This window comes from Triturus cristatus, chromosome 9, assembly GCF_964204655.1.
Source record: "Triturus cristatus chromosome 9, aTriCri1.1, whole genome shotgun sequence".
NCBI classification, from domain to species: domain Eukaryota; kingdom Metazoa; phylum Chordata; class Amphibia; order Caudata; family Salamandridae; genus Triturus; species Triturus cristatus.
The window spans coordinates 431,250,402-431,273,559 of record NC_140592.1 but is presented as its reverse complement, the minus strand read 5'-3'; the positions used below and the strand labels follow the sequence as shown (position 1 = coordinate 431,273,559).

Here is a 23,158-nt window from a genome sequence, read left to right as displayed (position 1 = left end):
CCCTGGATGAAACTCTGAAGCTGAATCCTGGAACTTTGATGCTCTACTTAAGACTAGAGGACGGAAGAAATCTCCCTTGGCGTCAAAGAGTGACTCCCCTGCTTGGCAGGCACCAATGAAGCATTTGCCGGTCTGCATCTCTGAAGCTCCGGATGGACTCCGAAGTATCTGCAGCCCAGGAAGAGGATTAGAAGACTTCTCAGTGGCTGACCCGAGTCCCCAGCAAAGCTGAGACCCGCAGTCCTCGTGAGTAACGTGGAACCGGAACTCCTGGTCACCGTGCACATTTGCAAGTGCATTGACTTCTGGACGTCCCTTGAAGTCATGCTTGGGGTTCCTTGTAGCCCCTATCTCGAGAAGAGAATCCACTGAAGACTGTCAGCCTAGTCACCCCGAGTGACCCGTGGGTCGCCATTTTGTGATTCCTCTCGAGGTCCCTTTACGATCCCTGGTCCATCAACTGGTGGGTCCCTGTGAAGGCAACTTTGATTTTTCTTGGGCTTCCCTGGTTGCTCCAGATGTGCCCTGACTCCCTACCAAGTGGTGAGTCCCTCAGACCTTGCTGGTCTGCACCGAAGCATCATTCTCCTTTCTGAGTGGGTTGCTGTGGCCAAGTCTTGTTGTGTCTAATCTGGGCACTGACGCTGCATCATTCGACATCCTTTGTGGGACAGCTCAAATCGATCTCCTGGTCATCCTTGACACCTCCTGGTCCTCGTGGCTGAAGAGTCAAGCTTCACCTTCTTCACCTGAAATCACCCGACATCGGTGGGCATTCACCTTTCGTGCCCCTGGTCACTGTCTAGCAGACACCACACACTGTAATTTCTTCCCCAATAGGAACTCCTCCCACATATACATCCATTTAACCTCCACCCTTGGCCTCTACAAATCCTTAACTTGTACCAAGGTCTGACTATACTTACCACTGCAAATGGATCAGCTATCATGGTCACACAAACTGTAGGCACACATCTCAAAATATTCAATGACAGCAACGGGCATCAGTAGCAATGGCAGGACACAGGTGTTCAAAAGCAAGAAAGTGTTTATTACCTAAAAGAAAGTTCTTTAGCAAACCAGAGGCAAATGACCAGTCCAATGTCATGTGTGCAGTCCAGCACATTGCTGTGCCACTAACTTGCCTACTAGAACACTGGCAGGGAAACCTTCCCAGGAAGGGCCATCTAGTGGCATGGCAGGCACCTAAATGATGTCACTCGGGTGAGCTGAGGTTGGGATGGAAGGGCTGGGTTGGGCTGTAGGAGTGCTGGGCTAGAGTTGAGGAAGGCTGGGTTGGGCTGTGGGAGGGCTGGGTTCAGGATGGAGAGGGTTGGGCAGGATCACTCAGGGAATTTTACAGCCCTTAAGGGTAGTTATGGGTGTAGGGAGGGTAGGAGCAGCTGTTATTTGCTCTTTTTGTTGTTGAGGATCTGGGGTAGGTAGGAGAAGAGGTCCTTTGGGGTTTAAGAGAAGGTGGGTCTGTTTGGGGACGTTAACCTCTCTTTTTACCTTGATTCTTGGCAGAGGTAGAAGTGGAAGGGATGGGTAAGGGTGAGAAACCAGACCTGGGTTTTTCAACTGTGGCAGGGAGGAGATCAAGGACTTCTTGGGGTGACAAGGGAGGAGGTATGACAAGGGGTGGGTTTTGGAGGTAGAGGGATGTGCATTCTGAGTTGTGATTATGTGTGCATGAGTCTGATGTATGTGTGGTTGTGGAATGTGTCTGGTCTGTAGCAATGTCTGATGTGTATGTGGCTGGTGTTGTTGTTGCCGCATCTGAGCGTATGATGTGAGTAGTGGCAGTGTCTTTTGGTGTGGTGTCTTTCTGCATGGCTGTAGTGTCTGGTGGTATGGTGTCTTGCTACATGGGTGTAGTGTCTGGTGGTGTGGTGGCTTGCTGCATGTCAGTGGAAGTGATTGTGAGGGGTGCAAGTGCTTTGGGAGTGGGTGCATGTCTGTGTTTTCCCTGATGTTTCTGTTGGCATGTGCTGTGTGCGGATGTTGTGGTAGAAGCATGTTTATGTGTGAGTGTGCTTTGGGCAGGTAAGGGAATAGGAATGGGGAAGAGGAAGGAGGTGGGGTGGAAAGTTGGAAATGGTGGAAGGCATCCATGACTGTGGGAGCCAGAGCCTGAAAAGATCTCTGTAGGGCAGACATGTCAGCGTAAATGCTCTCCAGGTACAAGACCATCTGTGTCAGCTGCAGGCCCTGCACCTGGATTGCATTCAGCACTGCATTCAGCACTGCACTCAGACCCATTAGAGATCTGCCTCATGATGTTAATGGCCACCACACTCAGGGCAGCAGGGGAACCTGAGGCTTGGAGTGAGGTGCCTGGATTGAAATACGCTCCCCTTTGCATGAGGGAGCGGGCACAGACAGCTGGTTGAGGAGCAGCAGGGAGGATGGAGATGGAATGGGGTGGCAGACATGGGTGTTGTGGACGCAGGTGCAGGGAAGCTCTACCACCACCAGGGATTGTCCACTGAAGGACGACTCTGTTGTTGTAGATCCCATGTCAGATGGCTTGTCCTGGGCACTCCCATCACCCTCCATGGCACTGGTTCCCCCAGTGTCACTGGTGCACTGGGAACCACTCTGGCCAGCTGCTTCCCCAATGGTCACAGACCTGTCTCCTCTGTGGCATTGGGTTGATGCTGCAAGAATATTAGAAATAGGTTCTTTGCTATTCCATCAACACACTGGACAAACAGATACCATTGTAACACATTACACAGTTGCACATATCACAACACTTACAAGGATGACTATATTGGCTCAAACATTGGCATTATAACGTGCATTATTGCTACATGACCTGTGCACAGTCACACATGATGGTGTCATTACCACTGTCAGCTCCAGCTGCAAGTGTGGCCTTGTTCCAAATCAAGCAACACATGTGTAGCAGGAGATATCATCAGCTTGTAAACCTAGGCCACTGCAGCATATCAGAGTTACCTGATGTCATCATATGGGATAACCATATGCAATACATCTCTTCCTATCCACACAAGGCCGTGCAGTCAGCAAATGGTCAGGTGTCCCTAACCCACAACATGGAGAACTGTTGGGCACCAGCTACAGCTCAGTCACAGCAAAGTGTGACTTCCAAGAATGAGGTGAAATGGAAGTGCACACTCCACACTGTTCACAAGTGACACTTACACATCTGTCCACTGCCAGATGACGCAGTTGAGAGCTGCACATGAGTGGTTTAGCTAGGTGTCACATGTACTACCGAAGAGTAGCATGGAGACATTGTGGCTCAAAGTGGTTTGAAATATCAACACAAATAAGCATTATACAATGGTCTGGCTAGGAATATCACCAGTCCATAATGTCCCAGGTCAGCACACCTTTTGAGCATTGTAAATGTCAATTCCATTAGAATACTGGAAGTACATGTGGATTAGGAATTATCCAGTCCAAAAATGGTCTCACGTGTGTCCAAAATGGAAGGGATTTCACTCTACATTTCTAGTCTTGCAAACACTCATACCAGTGTTGTACTTAGTACTGACACCCACTTATGGCCCCAAAATGACATCATGTCTCTCGCAGATGCTTGTAACCAGCCAGTGAATCATCCTCCACAAATGCATATATCCATCACATCTCAATGAATACAACCATCTCAATGGCATGCAAACTCATGTTGGCAGATAGTAATGCAAGTGTTCCCATCATTTGTGTCATTGCCAGAACAGTTTGTCCTGCCTAATGACATCCAACAATGTCATTGGTTATGTGTGACTCACCCACCTATGTCTCCACACCCCTGTACGTGGTTGCACCTACTCTGTACAACCATCACACAAAACGTATTCTCATGCACACATTGACCAACACATACCCATTTGTTGGGATCAGAATGAAATGCATGTAGGCCCTCGGATCATGTATGGGACAGTTGTAAATATGACAGCACATCACCTAAAGGTACATATGCCAGCATGATGGCATTAATACAGGTGGCACAAATTGTGTCAGCCACATCCGAATACAGTATATTCCCAATTTACAAGGGGAAGTAGTGCACAGTTTCTGAATCCAGAGTGCATAGTGTGCCATGCCAGAAGTCTGTGATCCACCTTCACATGAGACACAGTACTGAGGAAGCATCCCTCCAGACACAAGGATGGCAAGTGGACCACTGCTATACGTTACAACACTTAATAATATAGGTAACCGGTAACATTGGCCAGCCATGTGGCTGCTAGACTCTGGTTACTGCCATTTGACTGGACCCTGCTTATTACCTGGTCACATCTACTGCAAGATCTACACATGCAACAACTCTCTCATTGATTGCGACATGAGTCACATTTAAGCTCAATGTAGAAATAGATGCATGAAACAGAAGATAGATGGTTATGCAGGAAGTTTCACTCATTATACCCCCTCCTAGCTGCTGTTGGGTTTGCAACTGCCCATCAACAAGTACTTGTGACACACCCCTGACATGTGTTTGTGGCATTCCAACCGATGCAACAGGATAGGATTGGGAAGAGCCTTTACTCAGACACTGTTTTTCTGCCATGTTTTGGTTTCTTGAATTTATGGTGTAGGATACCTTTTTTGAGGTACTCAGCATGGCTCCAGCTGATTGCATGAACCAATTATCAGTAGTCTTTTCAATTTGGCATTGTCTGATGTGTCCCCTCTGACCATGTTTTTGAAGTTTGCAGTGCATATGACATTTGTGGTCACTGTCACAGATAGTATTTTGTGATGTCTTGTTCTGCTCTTTTTGTGACATTATGCCAGTCTAAGGTTGGGACTATGGAAGAAAGTTATCCCGAGACTGCACACTTTTATGTTTGACTTGGAGTGGCATGGTTGAGATAGTGTGTAGTACAATATTGACATTACACATGTACATGCTTCCTAAGTAGCTAACACTTTCATCTGAGAAATCACATGGTGATAGTACCATAACTTGCTAGATGTAAATGATACTACATGAGCTAGTGTTGTTGTGAAAAGTGGATTTAGTGCAATACAATGACAACAAGAAATGAAACAAAAGCAGACAAAAAAGTCACCACAATGGAATGCAGTTGTCAGTGTTGGTGCATTAAGCCATTGTTGTAAGAGCCACATTGCTTGGAGTCCAAAGTCCAACACACTCCTCCTATCAGAAGTGGAAAAGTGTACAGGAATAGTCAACAAAATAAATGGGCTGCACACAAAGTAGGACATCAGGAGCAATGTATCTTCCTGGCAGTGGTGGGTGCTTAGCCATCCAAACCTCCTGGAAATGTTCGAAGATGTCGGCCCTGCGGAGGGTGGTATTAATTTCCCTCAGCACTCCAATGAGCTGGTCCATTTAGTCGTTATGAGAAAATAGTCTCTGGTCTGCAGACCTCTGTAGTTGCTTCATGTCCCAGAGTTCCTCAAGTACCTGGCCCATCGCTTCCTGGCTTCCCTCATATGCGGCCATGACTCTGGCAAGGTTGGCTTGAGCATCAGTGGCACCAGTAGCCTTAAGTTGCGGGCCCATAGTTGCCCTCTTAACACCCCTGCCCCCACGAGTATGTACCTTGGCCCTGCCTGTCTTCTCCCGCTGGCTCCTCTATCCTCTGTGAGTGTATTGTTCCTCCTCACCCTTGGAAGGGTGAAGGGGGGTGCAGGAGATATTGCTGTCCATGCCAGATTCTGCAGTTGATGAGGTAGGGGTCAGTGGTGATGTTGAAGCTGGGGTGGGCAGTGTTGGACTCACTAGTGCCATATCCCCAGGCTAACCAGATGGGCCAGGTTGGTCCTCTATGTCCATGTGTCCAGAAGATTCTTCATCGCTGGAGGCTTGATTTTGGGGTAGAGTTTGAGCCTGGGGAGTGTCCTCAGTCTGGTTGAATGTTGTACCAGTAGGGTCTGTTGGGATAGAGATCACATTGGTATGGTGTAAGTGTGGTATCCACATCCACTTCATATGGGCCACCGTGAGTTCATCCTAGGAGAGCAAAAGGGGGAAGTTAACATTGTCAACTATCCCCATTATGAATGAATCATTTTCATGACATTAGTATAGCTCCATTACACGTAGTGGCATTGGCCTGTTCATTAGCTGTGCTGATGTGGTTCATTTTGAGATGTGGGATGGAAATGCCAACTCCCAGTGACTTGCACCCAAAACAAAGTAGAAGTTACCTTAGTATTAATACATTCCAAGTCTGCATTGTGTACAATACAGGCATACACATGACTTGGTAGTAGATTTGTCATTGCTAATCCTGTGTGCTGTGCAGTGTCAATGTGTAACCAGGTAAATTGTACTAGAAGTGTTATGTTTCATACAGGTACCCTAATGTAGGCTCAGGTTTACCTATATTCCCCCTGTTCTTGGTACTGATCTTTCACCTAGTTACGGTACTGCTTAAATGACGTGGGGTTTTCTCTGAAAACTGGCCTCATTCATTATGCATGAGGATTCTTGGAATCTCAGCAGGACCACCATCTCCTGCATATTAACTATGTATAAGGTTCATTCCTTCCCTCATCCTAGTCCTACATGACACAGCAAGGTAGATCCCCTGAGGGTACCACTTTGGGTATATAAATATCAGATCTTTGCTGAGGCAGAGAGAGGAGAATATGGACTTCCATGCTGACACACTGACACAAGACGCTGAGGTTCCAGCATGCAGACACTCCAGCTCACAGTGGTCTAACATCCCTCGTGGGGTGTGAATGAATGAATGAAGCAGAACTTGTATCGCGCAGACTTAGCCCAATGGGCGTCAAGGCGCCTAACAAAAAAGCTGACTGGAAGAGAACATGAGAGCTTACTGATAAGCCTTTATAAAGTACCAGGTTTTAAGCGCTTTTCTAAACAAAGACAAAGAAGGTAGCGCCTTAATCTCTAGAGGAAGGCCATTCCAGAGTAGAGGTGCAACAGTGGAAAAGGCTCTGCTCCCCCATCTGGATTTTTTAGAGCGAGGGACTACAAGCTGGTTGGAGTCTGCAGAGCGCAAAGACCTGCTAGGAGTATATCGGGTGAGCAGAGACCCCAGAGCATTTGAGGGGCCAGCCTGCACGGCTCTATAGGTGAGGCAGAGGAGTTTGAATGAGATTCTAAAACTAATGGGGAGCCAGTGCAGGTTCTTCCTGGCCATCGTTGCCGAAGAGTCCCTGGGAAGTGCTAAAACAAATCTCGCGGCAGCGTTCTGTACCACCTGCAGACGTTGTATCAAATATTTATTAGACTCCGCGTATAGTGCATTGCAGTAATCTAATCTGGAGCCCACGAGGGCAGTGACTGTATGTTTTCATGCCTGCGGGGACAGGTAATGAAGGATACGTTTCAGGATTTTAATAATTCCCCAGCAGGTGGCCACGGTCCTGTTAGTCTGGCTATTCATGGCAAGTGAGGTATCAAAAATGACACCAAGATTCCTAGCCGTAGAGGAAGGAATAGGGCAGGTTCCAAGGGACGGAGGCCACCACTCATTGGACCAGATGTTTTGATCTTTGCCGAACATGAGAACCTCCGTTTTATCGGCGTTGAGTTTTAAAGAATTCAGCACCATCCACTCAGCGACCATCTGCATGCAGGCCCTAAAACTCGCGGCAGAGACACTCAGAGAATGGCTAAGGGACACCATAATCTGAGTGTCATCCGCATAGGACACTACCTCCATCCCCTGCGATCTTACTAATCTTGCAAGGGGGGCCACATACAGATTAAATAGGGTGGGGCTTAGGGCCGAACCCTGGGGCACTCCACATTGCAGAGATTTAGCAGGGGAGAGGTACTCACCCAGCAGAACTCTTTGCTCTCTCAGATGTAAGAAGGAGTCAAGAAGGCTGAGAGCCTGTCCTGCCACCCCTGCCTCCCTCAACCGCGATGTAAGGGTAGAGGGAGACAGGGTATCGAATGCTGCAGTCAAGTCCAGCAGAACAAGAATCGTCGTCTGACCCAGATCAACTTTACGCCGGATGTTATCCACCACCATAGTCAGAGCTGATTCAGTACTATGAAACTTCCTGAAACCGTGCTGAGAGCTATCCAAGAACCCAGAGGAATCAAGGAAGGTGGAAAGTTGAGAGTTTAAATGGGCTTCAAGCATCTTTGCAGGGGCAGGCAAGAGGGAGATGGGCCTAAAATTCTTCATCACTCCAGGATCCAGGGAGGATTTTTTTAAAAGGGGTTTCACTATAGCCTTTTTCCAGACCATTGGAAAGATGCCCTGAGTCAAGGCCGCGTTCATGACTGCCAGTAACGGTGGCAAAAGTGATTCCCTGCAGTCCCTTAGAACTTTCAGCGGACAGGGATCAGCCGGGGAGGCTGACTTAGTCCGATCCAACAGTGAATTGAGATCCTCAAGAGAAAGAAGCGGAAAGTGGGTAAGAGAGATATGTGAATCTCTCCTCCAGGATTCCGAGGCCTTAATGTTACTCAGAGAATGCTCATCCAGCATCTTCTTCTGGCTGTCAAGGGCCGAGTGGATATCCGAGATTTTATTATAGAAAAAATCGGAGATATTATTGCAGAGCTCTTGAGAAGCCACCACTGGATCAGGGGTCTGAAGCGAGCATAGCGAGCCCACAATCTTAAAAAGCTCTTTGGATGAGGGGAGCGCAGTTGTCAAATGGGAGAAATATTCCTGCTTCTCCTTGAAAACTCGAGATTTATATTCTCGAAGTATCCGTTTATGATCTTCTCTGTCAGAAGGAGCCCATGACTTACGCCATCTCCTCTCCTTAGTCCTGCAGGTTTGTCTTAAGAGTCTTAAAGGCTCCGTAAACCAGGGTGCAGAAGGTTTCCGCCGCGCAACATAGTGTAGAGAGGCGGGAGCTAACGCATCAACCGCAATAGTGATAGAGTTGACGAGCTCTTGAGCAGCCCCATCCACGTCTCTTGAGGCGGAAGTATCACAGTCTCTTAGGAAAGGAGCGAGAGCTTGATTATTGATATTCCTATATCCTCTTTTCAAAACTCTGTTACGAGGAGCAGCAGTGAAAAGATCCTTGGTGACAGATGAAAAACCAAGGGGTACCGCAAAGTGGTCCGACCAGACCAGGGGGAGGGGAGAGCCAACAGAGAGTCTAGGATCATTGGTAAACACCCCGTCCAAGGTGTGGCCAGCCCGATGCGTCGGGTAATTTACACGCTGAATGAACTCACAGGCTTCCAACGCGTCAATGAGCTGAGCAGAATCCCTAGAAACCACCTCCTCTAAATGAAACTTAAAATCCCCCAGGATAGAAAAATGAGGTTTATCAAAGTATGGCTCCAGGATACGGAACAACTCAGAGCAGAAGCTGGTTCTGGGACCCGGTGGTCTATAGACCAGGATACCAGTAAAAGACTCTGTCGGAGAGCATGTTATGCAAAAGTATAAAGCCTCAAAAGCGTCCGCAGGGTCAGACAGTGTTTTGATAGAGCCCAGAAGTGGGGCCCTGCAGATAATTGCCAAGCCCCCCCCTCTGCGTACCAATCTATCCTGTCTGTATAAGGTGTAGCCCTCCGGTATTGCCAACAACAGATCATGGCCTGACGAGGCAGATGCCCAAGTTTCAGTCACGAATACCCAGTCGGGTTGCCTGTCATTGACAAACTCGTGGAACGCTATATTATTTTTTATAAGTGACCGAGCATTAATCAAAAAGCCAGTTCTAGGGGGTAAGGCAATCAGAGGTGGTGGAAGTTTAGCAAGTACCTTTCCGCAACAAGCCGAGGGGCTGAGCGTCACATGACACCATGGGCAGGTAGAATAACGTGTTACCTCATACGGCGGCCAGCTGTGATGACAACGTCGAGGCGGAGGTCTAAGAGCTAACAGCTCATGTACTGAGTACCACCTCCTCGTCAGTGTGGGAGGCACGAAAGTACTAGAGTCCGGCCCAGCCTGCAGCCCGTCCTCAGCGCGGACGGGCGCATACGGGCTGAACTCAGGCGTAACTCCGGCGGAAATCCGGCGGTCCCGCTGCGCGTATCCGCTGCGCGCCATCTCCCGTCTAAAATAGGCGCCTAGTGTCCTTGTGACAACTAGCGCGTCAACCTCCAAAATGGCGCCGCCAGGCGTCCCGGAGTTCCCCCAATATGGCCGGCAAGCGCGAGCTATCAAGGAAGAGGACCCGCTCCAACACGGTGACGACCAATTTAATGTGCAGGTAAGGGGCCTAAATTAAAAGCAAGGACAAGCACTAAACTATACTAAACGAAAATAGAAAACGGGGAGATTTAAAAAAGCGCACCAGCAGTTCTGCGCGTGTCAACCAATCGCCAGCACAGCGCAAAATAAGCGCGTTAAAATAGCAAGACAATGCACCTAAACTGCTCCCCTTAAATAGGCGCCTAGTGTCCTTGTGACAACTAGCGCGTCAACCTCCAAAATGGCGCCGCCAGGCGTCCCGGAGTTCCCCCAATATGGCCGGCAAGCGCGAGCTATCAAGGAAGAGGACCCGCTCCAACACGGTGACGACCAATTTAATGTGCAGGTAAGGTGCCTAAATTAAAAGCAAGGACAAGCACTAAACTATACTAAACGAAAATAGAAAACGGGGAGATTTAAAAAAGCGCACCAGCAGTTCTGCGCGTGTCAACCAATCGCCAGCACAGCGCAAAATAAGCGCGTTAAAATAGCAAGACAATGCACCTAAACTGCTCCCCTTAAATAGGCGCCTAGTGTCCTTGTGACAACTAGCGCGTCAACCTCCAAAATGGCGCCGCCAGGCGTCCCGGAGTTCCCCCAATATGGCCGGCAAGCGCGAGCTATCAAGGAAGAGGACCCGCTCCAACACGGTGACAACCAATTTAATGTGCAGGTAAGGGGCCTAAATTAAAAGCAAGGACAAGCACTAAACTAGACTAAACGAAAATAGAAAACGGGGAGATTTAAAAAAGCGCACCAGCAGCTCTGCGCGTGTCAACCAATCGCCAGCACAGTGCAAAATAAGCGCGTTAAAATAGCATCTCTAGACCAAGACAGGATACCACAGTCTCTCACTTCAGGTAATGTGGTGGCTTTATCCAATAGGAATTCTTGGCTCTACCCCTACATACATGCTAGGTACACTTAGGTACATCTAGTTAGGTTTGCATTGCAGAAGTACACATTATTAATGTCATGCATTTCTATACCTGCCTGTATTCAATTTCTTAGCACTATGGTAGCAATCTACCATCCTTTTACTCTGTTAGTGCTTATAATCATTTATATTTGTTTCTGTTTTATGGTTGTTTCAGCACACCTATTTTACACTAGAATGGCACTGGTGCGAAAAATGCTAATTGAAAATGTCCCCACCGTGTATTATGTGCATCTCTCTAAGACAAAGTGAGCATGAGTGAAAGTACTCTACTGTTTCCACGAACACTGATGGGAAAGAGTTGTTATGTTCGATAGTTGCCAAGAACAATTCTCTCCTTGGTAAGAGGAGTTTGCAGTGGCACTATGAACTAGCTGGTATACAGACGAACTGATGAACACACCCGGTGGGGGTGTCTGGAATCAGTCATGACACCAATTCCACAGTCTATGTTGTCTAAGCATGCAGACCCTATATAGGTTTATAGGAATTACACAACATGGTTACCTTCATGTGGTACAGATATTTCATGTACACACTTGGCATGGTGTCACTAATGGACTCATTGTTCCTGCTTAGGAGACTAGATAAAGTTCAGTCTGAGTAGGCAGACATGTGTCTGAGCAAAGCATTGTGTGTAGAGTGCTCAGGTCATATGACCTGGGAATCAGTTGAGACATGGCTGACAAGTGAGCATGGACAAAAGGCAGTGGTACATCTTGTGAAGTGTTGAAGCAACAGGGCCTCATGGTAGTTGTATTAATTTCATTCTCTCTTACCCCATGCTTGACCAATGGCTAACTACCTGTGGGGTGAACCTCAGTAGTTACATGGCTGACAAGTGAGTATGAACCAAGAACACTGGTGTCTCTTGTTCAGAGTTATAAGCAAGGGACCTCATTGAAGTTGTACTCATGTCATTCTCTCCTATCCTATGCTTGACCAATGGCAAATTAACTGTGAGGTGAACCTCAGTAGTCAGATGGCTGACAAGTGAGTATGGACAAAGAACACAGGTGCCTCTTGTTCAGAGTTAGAAGTACAGGGCCTCATGGTAGATGTAGTCATGTCATTTTCTCCTACCCCACACTTGACCAATGGCTACCTACCTGTGAGGTGATCCTCAGTAGTCACATAGCTGACAAATGAGTATGGGCGAAGAACACAGGTGCCTCTTGTTCAGAGTTAGAAGTACAGGGCCTCATTGTAGATGTAGTCATGTCATTCTCTCCTACCCCACACTTGACCAATGGCTCCCTGCCTGTGAGGTGAACAAACCTCAGTAGCCACATGGCTGAAAAGTGAATATGGAGAAACAACACAGGTGCCTCTTGTTCAGAGTTAAAAGTACAGGGCATCATGGTAGCTGAAATCCTTTCAATTTCTGCTTCTCAACACTTGCAAAACTGGTTTGCGTTACATACCTGTTAGCTAAAATGCAGTTGAAATGGGCCATAATATTGGATATTTGTGGATAAAATTGCCCCTGGGTTGATGATTCGATGGTAACGCACTTGCAGCCAGCATTTCCTCATGTGAGAATGTAATTGATATTGATACTTGTGATCTTATATGCAGGTCTACTGATCATAACTGTCAATTATACATCTCAGAAACTTTGGCTACTACATATTGGAGACATCAATGTACAACACTTTGGCAAGAGCTGTGATGTGAGCTAAGAGAACATTTATTTGTTGTGACAATTGTTAAGGTGTTACTTACCAGATGCCAGTTCCACAGGTATTCCTATCAAGCCCTCCAAATGCAGGATGCCAGGCACTTTCTCCTCCCAGGCTGTGAGTTGTGATCGGATCCCTGGAGGATAACCGCCAGTCTCCTGGGTGGCCAGGTGGTATCTATTAGCCAGGTTCTTGACCCTGGCCTTCAGGTCATGCCACCTGCACCCGATGTCCTCCTTTGTGCGCAGTGTGGTACCTACAGCATTAACTTTGTTGACTATCCTGTCCCACATCTCATTCTTCCTAGTGAGAGGAGTTTGTTGGACTTGGATTCCAAAAATCTGTGGCTCTACTTTAATAAATTCGTCCGCCATCACTGACACCTCAACATCAGAAAAAGTTAGATTTTTTGCTGGTGACATTGTGTGAACTACAGTGAGTGACGGTGACAAAGAAAGAAAAGGGTTTACAGGAAAACACTTAACACAATAAACACAGTGAACAGTGCAATAAAGGTGTGTGGAGTGTGAATGTGTGAATATGTGGAAAGAGATGGCTACTCTGACACAAAATAAACTGTCAGTCCTGCTGTGCTGAAGGGAGTGGCAAAGTATCATGTTCTGCAACGGAGTGTGTTTTTATATTTTGAATTCTAGGTGTTTCCACTTTGCCAATTGACATCTGCTGTGTTTCTTTATATGCATCGGTGTGCATTGTTGTGGTGCTTTATGGTGGCAGTAGCACAGCAGTCTTGCACTGCGGCGTAACAGCCGGCATGGAACCGCCAGGCTATGGGATATATCTACCTGCATGCATCATAATATGGTGAGAGGAAAACTGCAGCCTCGGTGGTCAGAATAAATCTGCGGTCACAGCGGTCAGACGGTCATTCTGACCACCATCATAATAAGCCCCTTAGTGTTTGCAGTATACTGGCTGAAACACAGGTCTCATATTTGTAGTGGCCCCTGACAGGATAAAGGCCCAAGGCAGACAAAATAGTGTTATTGGGTTTACTAGCATCAGAGTTAGCATTAACAAGGTGTTTTTAGATTCAGTGTACACAGAAGTCTGTGAAATCAGATTGTGTTATAAATAAGCTACAAGTGAAGGCTTGTTTTCAGTTGTTTCCTCTATTCCAAGGTTAACTTGGACATATTGGGTTGTTCTTGTTTCCTTATGGAAAGGCTATCAATCCAAGGCATTTCTGCATTATCCACTGCATCTTTTTTGCAGTTCACTGCAGCATCCACCTACGTTAAACAAAAGGTGCAGACACCACAGCCAGAACAAGGGCAACTGGCAGTGATGTAAGGACAATGACCAGCAGCATTGCTGCCACCTTTAGAGCCAAGCATCTGAAGCAGGGCTGTGGAACTATATAAGGTATCTACTTTCCCAAGGTTTAAAATGCTCCAGAAATCTACTTGCCAAGTTAAAAACTCATCTTGCCCTATTGGGTGCCATACAGCCAGGAGGCAAATTATAGCACCATTTGCATTATATAAGAGCTTACATATTATGGCTAGATTTTGTTTCTAACAAGAGTCTGATTATGACATATTTCTATTTAATTCAGACTCTGAACATACCAGGGTTCTATTTATGTAAAACCTTTGAATAATGTCATGCTCTGTTTATGAACAGGGTGTTACCGACAACTTTGTTTATTTCTTTCTTTCTATTTTTTAAGAGTTTTATATAGCGCAAACTGGACCCGAATATATCAGGGATCAGAGCGCTTTACATGAGCATCAGTTTCAATACTGATGGACACATTCATTTTTGTTAGGCACGGGGAGATCAAGTGAATTGCCCAGAATCACAGGATGTTGAGCGTCGTTGTCGAGACTCAAACCTGGTTCCCCAACTTCGGTCGACTGCTCTAGGTATAAGGCTACATCCTCTCCCCAATTTATGATGTCAGTAGGGTTCTGAATATGCCAGCACTGCCATTTTAACTGAAATACTGATACAACTGAGTTCAAGATATACCAAATATATAATTCTTCAATTTGATTATATATTTTATTCCTATATCCTAAGAAAGAAAGGAAAAATCTTCTACTCTCTCCAATGCACTACTCTGCCTCATCCTATTACTCTCATAATACATCCTTTACCTTGCCTCCCTGACTCATCCCATACCTCATTCTACTTCTATGATCTGCCTAAGATCCGCTCCTGACTCTTACCATCTCTATCCCTCCTAGGTTGACCACAAACCTCAATCTACTACGATGATTTCCTGGACTCTTTCCTCCTCTATTCCTCCTTGACCCACGCAAAACTGAATTTTACTACTATAACCTCTGTTAGCGCGGAAATCTCACGATAAACCATTTTTGGAAAATTTTCTAATTATCAATTACCCTTTTTTCATGCCATTATCTATTCTAAAGGTGATGCATTTTTGCCACTGTATTTTGATCAAAAGAGCTCCTTCATGAACACCGGCAAGTAATCAAATGCAAATAAACATTTTAGTCAATAATGAGGAATGTGAATTGTTTTAAGGGATTTATTTTCTAATTAAAGTTTAGGATTCTCTGACTCTTCATTCGTTAGTCAGGTATCAATAAGGTTACAGAATTGATAACAGAAAAATAAAGTTAGTACAGCGCATAGCATAAATTGCATTCAGCGAGTTCCATAAAGGAAAGAATTCCTATTCTAAGAAATAGGTGCAAATGATGTTAGTCAGAACTCATGTAGAGTTAAAATACTAAAGCAAGCGTGAGATTAGCATGAAGCTAAATCAATAATGATTTTAGATTCTCCCATTAAAAGAAATAAAGCATCGAGCAAATAAGTCTTGGCAAAGCCAGTTAGTCAAAGCATAAAGCAGATTTTTTTAAATAAAAGTCAGAATGGAACAAAATCTGCATCTAGTCGGCCTTCGTCTGCATCAGTTGCGCTCTCCATCAAAGTCTGCCCTCTCCTCCTTTGCATCTGCAAATCACATCTGCTCTGCTCTTTTCAGTTCTGTATTGAAGTCTGAAACTCCTCTGGAGGCCTCCGTATCCAAATCTGTCTGAGTCTGTCTCTACGCAAAGGTCTGAAACTCCTAAATTAGGAATGCAGACAAATTTAGAAAAGCATGTGGCATGATCTTCGTTCTGCATCCAATTGTAATCCAGCATTATCATCTCGACCTCTCTGCAGTCTGCACACGTCATCCATTAGGCAGGCAAAATCCTTCCCACAACATAGTCTGCATCTTATTTAATATAACTTCATTGCCTAACCTTCCTTTAATGAAACATTTTATTTTAGCAAAACATATAACATTAGCTGCAAAAGAACTATGTTATATTTAAGCAAGAATCATTAAAGCATAACATGGTAATGCATTTTTAAAGTAAAAGTGTTTTCTATTCTCTGTAAAGCAAAGAATTAAATGAGACTTTGAAACATTTTCCAGCAACTAAATACCATAACATGCTGTAAATTATGTGAGGCATTCTTCTATGACAAGAGAAGAAACATTCCTCTGTTATTTGAAGGTCAAACTGAAGTTCTCAGAGTGCTAAATCATGAGCTGCTTTCTGTGTTCTATACTTTAAAATGTTGTAATAATTCAGTACAAATTAAATTCTACTACTGCACACATTTAGCATTTTGCAAATTAAAATCACATTCTATAGTGAGGACCAAATCTAAACTAGCCACATTAAATCAAACTATAAATTAGTTGTGCAATGTTTTACATGATTTATTAAGTGGAAATCTTCTGACTAAAGTCTGTGAATATCAAAGCCTCATGTTTTCAATTTGCAGCACAAAATGTCTGTGTGTCACTTTTTAAATGCAGATTTATGTCTGAAGCCCAAGTCAGGTTTTCCATTTGTAATGCTTAATTCTATAGGAAATGTTTACGCTCTTTTTACCTCCAAAACAATACTTCCTAGACTCTTCGCTCCTGTTTCCATCTTTTGACTCATCGCAAACCTCATTTTACTACTACGCCCTTCCTAATAACCTTTTCTAGACCCTTCCCTTCTTTGACTCATCCCAAACCTCATCTAACTAATATGATCTTCCAAATAACACTATTTAGACTCTTCCCTCCTCTATACCTCCTTTATTACATTCAATCAAAATAACAGACTCACATGTGCACTGAAAGACGTTTCAACACCTAGTATGGGGTAGTAAGCACTATATAAATACAATTATGATTTGTAACATTGTCCTTTTAGGTCCTTTAGTTTGTGATCACGCAGCGTGTAAATTGCTATGACTAATATACTTTCAAACATTCACTTGAGTTCCCAAAATATTACAGTAAATCAACCCAGATTATATTTGAGCTCCTATGCCTACCGTGCCAACTGAAGATCAATTAACCACTTACAGTCTAACCTTCTCAAGTTGACTACATTGTAGAAACCTTGGGAAAATTATTCAGCTGTTATTCCACAATAGATGCTTACCTTGCCAGAGCGCCCTCATAATCTTTCTGAGGTACTGTGAACTGTCAGCCAAATGGTTTGTGCTGCTAGGGGTTGGTCCCAGTTGTCTATTGAATAAAATAAAAATGAAGGCTTGCTGTCTTTGAGCCCAAACAATGGGGCTGATTACGAAGCGGCCCGTAAAGGCTCCGACTGAATGCTGTTTGTTGGAAACTAAACCGGCCAGTCATTCCGTCTGGCTTCCGATGGACTCAAGGAGCCTGTCAGCCAGTTGAAACCGTATGTAATCCCAAAAGGCGGGCCTTTCCGCCCTTGGTATTATGTTGCATGGTTTCCAGCATGGTTTCCATGCCAGCCTGTCCGACATGGAAACCATTTTGGAAAGTGTGGTTGGGGTAGGGTAAGCAAAGCTCATATATCTAGTAGCTAAATTGAACAATGTGAAAGCAGAAAACCTGGGATTGATCCATCCTGGCTTCACCACTTTACTAAATTGTGTGATCCTAGACAATAATTTTATTTAACGTTCTCAACATTTTCTTCATTATCACATATAAGTGGACCTCCAAATATATTGTTGTAAATTGAAACAACGATGTGATTAAGCATTTACTAAAGACATTAATTCCCTTCCTTTAGATCATGTTTTCTCTGTTATGTTGACCGAAGTTCGGACTCCATTTTGTATTGTCATGCTTCCACGTGTTCCCCACGAGAAGAGTCCAACCTCTGTGTTAGTTGCTCTTGTAATCTGCCTAGTAACAGTCTATAAATAGCTCCTTTGTCCATCTGGCGCATGCCCAGACTTGACCACATCTGTTATCAGTTAGCCCTGCTTGACCATGTTTTCGCGGGCTCAAGGAGTGTGTTAGCTCCGCCCACATATTGATTCAGTATCGAAAATGACCATAAATGGTAATGTTCTTCGGCCTCATGTTGTATCCACCCACTATGAGCCCCTCTATTGTGTATAAAAGGGGACCATGTACGTAAGTTCTTTGTGCTACTCTATGCAATACTGAAGAGTGTTGTGTGGATTGTAGGACCACCCTTAAGGGTTAATAAATGCTGTCTTTATACTTTGCAGTTTCCGTGCCAACTTCCTTATAGATTCCATTACAGGAGAGCGAACCCTTGTGTCCTGCGGGCCTAGCTGGGGCCTGTACTCATCAATATGGCTTCGGGATGTGCACTGTACAAAATCTTCTACTGTGTTAGATTTATTAAACTACATTGCTGATCATGTATAATAGTAACCAAGGCCACCCAAAGAGTCCAGTGCCTCAAGACCTTCACAGGTGATTTGCTGCGTTCTATAAATGATTGATTGATTAATTGATTGAATGAAGGAATAACCATTACAACAGACTTGCCTCTTTTGTTTACCATTGGAATTTGGGCAGGATGAGGGAAAGAATTAATGTATCTAAATCCATGTTTGAAAAGTATCATTTTTAAATTAATACTTCTCAATGCACTGATATAATCTGATATACCGAGGCGCACTTTTTGAATAGCCTCTGTCCAATTTTATACAGTTTTGTGGCAACATGTCTTTAAAAATAAAGGTGTTCCTAAAGCAGTGCAGGACTCCCTAGTTGCTTCTTTTCTTTAACTCCAATTAACCTTTAAATAAACGCCTGACTGGTTATTTAGCATATTTCTTATTGTTAGTGCTGAGTTGAGTAAACAGCAGGCCAGTGGTGTTGTTGACTGGGGGCCGCATGTAAAGGTCAGGAGGGCCACATGCGGCCCGGGCAGTACTCTGAGTCACAATGGTCTAAAACTATCCTTAACATAACCACCTCTTTCAAGATGACTTTTATTATTATTATTATCATTATTATTATTATTATTATTATTATTATTATTATTATTAGGATTTGTATTACACCAAGAATCATCCCCAGAGGAATCTCTCAGCGCCTTGGCGGCACACTACCGGTGACTTATAACAGTATGGCAGTTAGAACAACCATGTTTTAAGCTGCTTCTTAAACTGCACCAAACTTGTGCAGGCTCGGATCTCGTCTGGTAGTTTGTTCCAGTGGAGGGGGCCACTTTCACTTACTTTCTCACCCCCCAGAAACCCTATCTTTTCCTTTACGCCTCACACAATCTTTTCTGCTTCATTCTAGTTATCCCCTCCTTCCTATATATACTAAACCAGTTATTTCCCCCTAACATTCAAAGACTCTCCCATCTATCCCTTTCTTCTTGTTCACTAAATGTCTCCTTTTTTACTATCATTGAAATCCCCAAGACTTTAGTCTATGCCTTGTAAGAGCATCCTTATCTATGCATGATCTCTCCCTAAAGGTAGAGAGCACTCAATGATCTAATGCTTCACAAAATCCTTGACATAGTGTTCATTGTCAAGCATGGCTCAAAAGATGCCTTCCCAGTTCTAGAGAAAGCAATCTCGATAGGATGTAAGACCCTCCTCAGAGGCTAAAAAAAAAAAAGCAATATAGGTCATTTTTGCATATAAAACACAATTTTAGCCAACCCATTTCTTCTGAGAAGCGGAAATAGAAATACTACTCATTAGGTGCAACCTGCCTCCTTGGCTCTCTAACATCCCTTATTTAACACATCTTTAACAAAAGTTGTACAGCCTCTCTTACCTTTATCATACTATATCTTCCCAATCATTCCCTTCTATAAGGGTTTATTATCAGATTTAGCAAAGCTGATATGCCGGCAGATAAAGCATTCCTTGTCAATTTAGAAGTGATCCACCTATTTCAATAGATCTTGGGATCCAGGAATTCCGACAAGACATGGACTCTATTTATCATTGAGCAAGAGGGACACGTGGAGATAGACCATTTTGCTCGAGGAACTTCTCACTTCTGTGTGGAATTAACTGAAGATACCCAGTCTACACTTTGATACCCCCTTTCTTTTTGAAGAAGTCAAATAACTCCTGACATACAGCCACTTCCGGCCTGAGTTAGACTTCAGTCACACACTATCCTATGCATGCATCCATGCTCTAGAATGTAGCTAACCTGGATAAGGTAATAGAATGAACTGGAAAATAACATTAGTGATGGGTTATTGTTATACAAAAGATAATAACAATAACGTTATTCCATGCTAATTTGAATGTATGTGAGAGATTTGAGATTGTGTGTTTGAAGGAACTTTCTACTCCCTGAAAGTGAAGGGTTTAAGAAGAGAAGCTTTGTTCTCTGTTTATATGCTGTACATGTGTGTGCATGTGTTTTACATATGTGTTCTGTGTATAGGTAGTGCATTTACAGAAGAGAGTGTGGTTGCTTCTTTTGTGCATCTCCTTAACTCCTACCACCTTTTTGTTATTGAATATTGTCACCATAATGAATTGTGACGCAATAGCTCAAGATGTTTTTCAATGCCACAAGTGTCAACAGCAGTCTCAGATCTTCACTCAAAATGTTTTCTTCTTTGTGTTTATCAATGCAGCTGAGAAAGAAGTATGGAGATGTGTTCACAGTGTATTTGGGCCCTCGTCGTGTCATTGTTGTGTGTGGCTATGAAGCTGTAAAGGAGGGTTTGATTGATCAGGGAAATGACTTCAGTGGAAGAGGAACAGCACCAACATTTGACAAGGTCTACAAGAATTATGGTATGTATGATTTCCCTTTCCCAAGCAAATCCCGCCAATGTGCTATGACTTACGTTATCTAGTGTCCTAACATATTAAAATATATAAAGGTCCTTTCAGACCCTCAACATTATGACAAGTGCAAAAAAACACACATATGTTAATTCAATTTATGCCAAACTAGCTTTGATTCCAGTGATAAGTGATAGACAGGAACTTGGTAAAATGGTATTGCATCTGTTATTCTTAAATTATTAATTTGTTTAGTTGGTACACACTAAAAACTATTGATATTTTCCTGTGTAAAACCCTGGGCAAGTGCAATTTACACTCATTTCCTAATTGGAGTTTTGCTAAAAAAGCAGCACGAATGATCAAAAGAATTTCAAAAGACACTGAAAATAAATGTCACACTGTTAGACCTGACAAGCCTGGTGTGGTCTTCCCCCAAATGTTTGCCTTCTCCCCTACTGTTGCCTGGATTTCATTTTTGTTGGAACTAGGACTTTGTCCACTTTACCACTGCTAATCTGTGCTAAACTGCTTGTGCTCTCTCCTATGGAAAAATTGGATACACATAATTGGCACATTTAATTCACTTATAACTCCCTAGTAAACTGGTACTACGTGTACACAGGGCCGGAAAATTAAATGCTACTGGTGGTACTGTGGCTCTTATTGTGCCACTCACTAAATTAGCCCTTTAAAATCACGTTTCAGATTTGTCATTGTAGCCTGCAGTGCAGTTTTAAACTGCCAATTCCACCTTGCAAAATAACCTTTTTGATAGGCCTAAACCTTCCTTTTTAGGTTTCGCTTGCACTGTGCTTGGGAATCTCTTGTATTTATTATCTTTTGAAAGGAGGCTCTTATCAGTTCCCCAAACCCAAATTACTGTGTCCATCCACTGTTGTGTGGAACTTTCTTTTTATTTTCCCTGGCTGCACACACTGCAACAGCTGTGTTACATTCCTGATCTTTTCATTGTGATACCACTGAGGAGAAAACATTTGATCTCACTCTACATTTTATATGGGCTTAAGTTCTTGAACTCGAATTTCTGACTTTGTTTTGGACAATTACATTAGTTAGCCTGAATGAGCCTTGTGAAGATCTCATGTTACTCTCGCCCCACATTGGAAGAACTGGACAACACTGCCATCTACTGGTTATTTTAATTGATTATAAAAAAATAGTTTGGTATACATTTTCTCTTCAAATTTTATGTTGCTTGGGCACTGAACCGAGTTATGGTAGTCAACTTGGATATCAAGCCAGCTATCTTTGCTTTTAGCCTTGCCTGCATAAACAGCTTATTATTAATCACATAGGGAAACCTAATGCATTTATCAATGCTTGTTAATACATATGTCACCCCTAAGGCAGGCACTAAACAGCCCACACGGTAGGGCACATTGTATTTAAAAAACCTGAGTCATGGCTTTTTAGGTTTGCATGTCCTGGAAGGAAAAATCTCCTAAATGTGTATTTCACTACTGTAAGGCCAACCTCTCCCTTGTGATAACATTGGGTTATATTACTAACTTTAATAAATGTAAACATTTGATTGGGAACAGGTAGAAATTGCATTCTTGTTCTCAAATGAATGGTAATTTAAAAACCTCTTTCATGGTAAAGTCGGATTTTAAGTCACAGTTCTGAAAATGCTACTCGTAGAAAGTTTGCATTTTCTTGCCATCACCATTTGGTGCCTGCTGCCTGTGTCCTTCATCACATAACTTTGTGTAGTCATTCCAGATAGTGAGACAAAGGTGGCCTGAGTGTTGGGAGGGGTTGAGTTGTTCCTTGTCCCACTTACATTTCAAAGGGCTGTCTCCAGCATACTCACAAAGGAACTTGACACCAGTCTTGTGTCACTCTGAAATACTTGGAGCCTGGGCAGGGGGAGAAAGGAGCTTTCCGGAACTAGATGTGGGGAGTAGCCTTTAAATTTACCCCATTTCAAATGCTGGCATCTGGTATAAATATTGGACCCTCAGACCGACTCTTCAGTACACTCCTGGACCTGTGGAGCACATCAATATGACTGTCTTGGACCCCCAAAGGACTGGCCTGCATTTTGATGCTTGCTTTGTACTTTGGAGGACTGCCCTGCTGCTACCAGAAGACTACCCTGCTACTTGAGGCTTGCCTCAGAAGACTGCCCTGCTGCTTGATGCCTGCCTTGCTCCTTGATCCCAGGACTACTAGAGTAACTTCAAGTGCTGGTTGGCTGGCCTCCTGTGTGAGCTACAGGGACATAGGAAGCTCCTGAGGCCTTGATCCCTGCACCTTGCTTGTGCTGGAGTGAGTTCTGACCCCCAAACTACTGCCCCACAAAGTCCTTGACCCTTGGTGGTTGTTAGAATCCGGATTCTCTGATTGGCACAGGTAGGTACCTGGGACAGGCAGAGGGTCCTTCTTCTAGT

General features: G+C 44.0%; 1 protein-coding gene across 1 annotated transcript in view; it reads left to right on the top strand.

Moving 5' to 3' along the window:
* The window catches only part of LOC146798096 (cytochrome P450 2G1-like), a 1,456,444-nt gene that overhangs the window by 250,345 nt on the left and 1,182,941 nt on the right, over positions 1-23,158 (top strand). The window contains exon 3 of the mRNA XM_085625316.1: positions 20,588-20,750. Within this exon, the coding sequence (XP_085481442.1) occupies positions 20,588-20,750 (163 nt within the window). The remainder of the gene's footprint in view (positions 1-20,587; positions 20,751-23,158) is intronic.